Source organism: Penaeus monodon, chromosome 15, assembly GCF_015228065.2.
Source record: "Penaeus monodon isolate SGIC_2016 chromosome 15, NSTDA_Pmon_1, whole genome shotgun sequence".
NCBI lineage: Eukaryota > Metazoa > Arthropoda > Malacostraca > Decapoda > Penaeidae > Penaeus > Penaeus monodon.
This window is the reverse complement of record NC_051400.1, coordinates 28,116,593-28,117,679: the sequence shown is the minus strand read 5'-3', so window position 1 is coordinate 28,117,679 and position 1,087 is coordinate 28,116,593. Positions and strand designations below refer to the sequence as shown.

Here is a 1,087-nt window from a genome sequence, read left to right as displayed (position 1 = left end):
CTTTTATGTAACTCAGAGCCAGTTATACATTATTTTCAAGTAAATAAATTATATTCTCATTTCTCTGCCTTGTCTGTAATTAGTTTTACAAAATATTCATATCCTGCTGATTCTTTATTTTTAGACAGTTTTAGTTGTGCTCTTTTATTTCCATATATATTTAGTTTAGCAAAATTACAACTCCTACACATTCAGTTTTGCAAAACCTTTGTTTCTGCAGACATATACTAATGTATATTTAGTTTTGCAAAATCATTCAGCTCACATTTAGTTCTGAAAGACATTTAGTTCCACACTGTCTATTTATTTGGTTATTCAGAAGGTTTGATGACCTGCTCTTTTTAAATGTACATTTTTATTGAACTTACTTTATATTTAATTATGTTGCCCGCATCTATTTTTAAGTAGCCATGTCTTTAATTAATTAATGAAGCCTGAGACCTAAACCTCTGGGTTGGCCAAATTACAAGTTCATTTATGATGCCATGAAGTACTAGTTTGGTAATTTCAGTCATAGTTGGCCTTTAGCCAACTTAAGAAGACAGCAGCTGTGCATGGAGATGCTTGGTGCATATCTTTTCCACTCTGTTTAGTGCATCTTGAAGGTCATGGTTGAAACAACATAGTGTCAAAAGAATTTAGATGCTAGGATCAATCTAAAATAGTCACTAAATATGTTTTGGGTGAAACAAGACAGATGTCTTGCATTGGCTATCCACTTGCTAACTTGTCTATCATTACTGATTCTTTATGACTTTCTTTGCTGTTGTTATTACTGATCTGATAGGTGATCTGGAACATACTGAAAAGACTGGATAGGGTCTTTGCTAAAAATAGGGTCTTTTCTTTAACATCAATAAACTAAGGCTTTTAAAAAACACCCATGTCTGAGCTCATTCTCTGTCCATTTCAGGAATATTTTGCTGAAAAAATGGCAAAACTCAAGATGGCACAGGCACTTCAGCAAAAAAGAGAAGATGAGGATAACAGTGAAGAGAGAAGTGAATGTGAGATTGGGGCTCAGAATGGTAGACAAGGTTTTGGCTATTGTTATGAAGAACAAACACCAGTTAACGGCAAGGTTTCT

General features: G+C 33.8%; 1 protein-coding gene across 1 annotated transcript in view; it reads left to right on the top strand.

Annotated features, from left to right (window-relative positions):
- The window catches only part of LOC119581897 (PIN2/TERF1-interacting telomerase inhibitor 1-like), a gene marked incomplete in the record, with an annotated part of 6,988 nt that overhangs the window by 4,678 nt on the left and 1,223 nt on the right, over positions 1 to 1,087 (top strand). Inside the window, 1 exon segment of the mRNA XM_037930059.1 lies at positions 914 to 1,087. Coding sequence (XP_037785987.1) covers positions 914 to 1,087 — 174 coding nt within the window.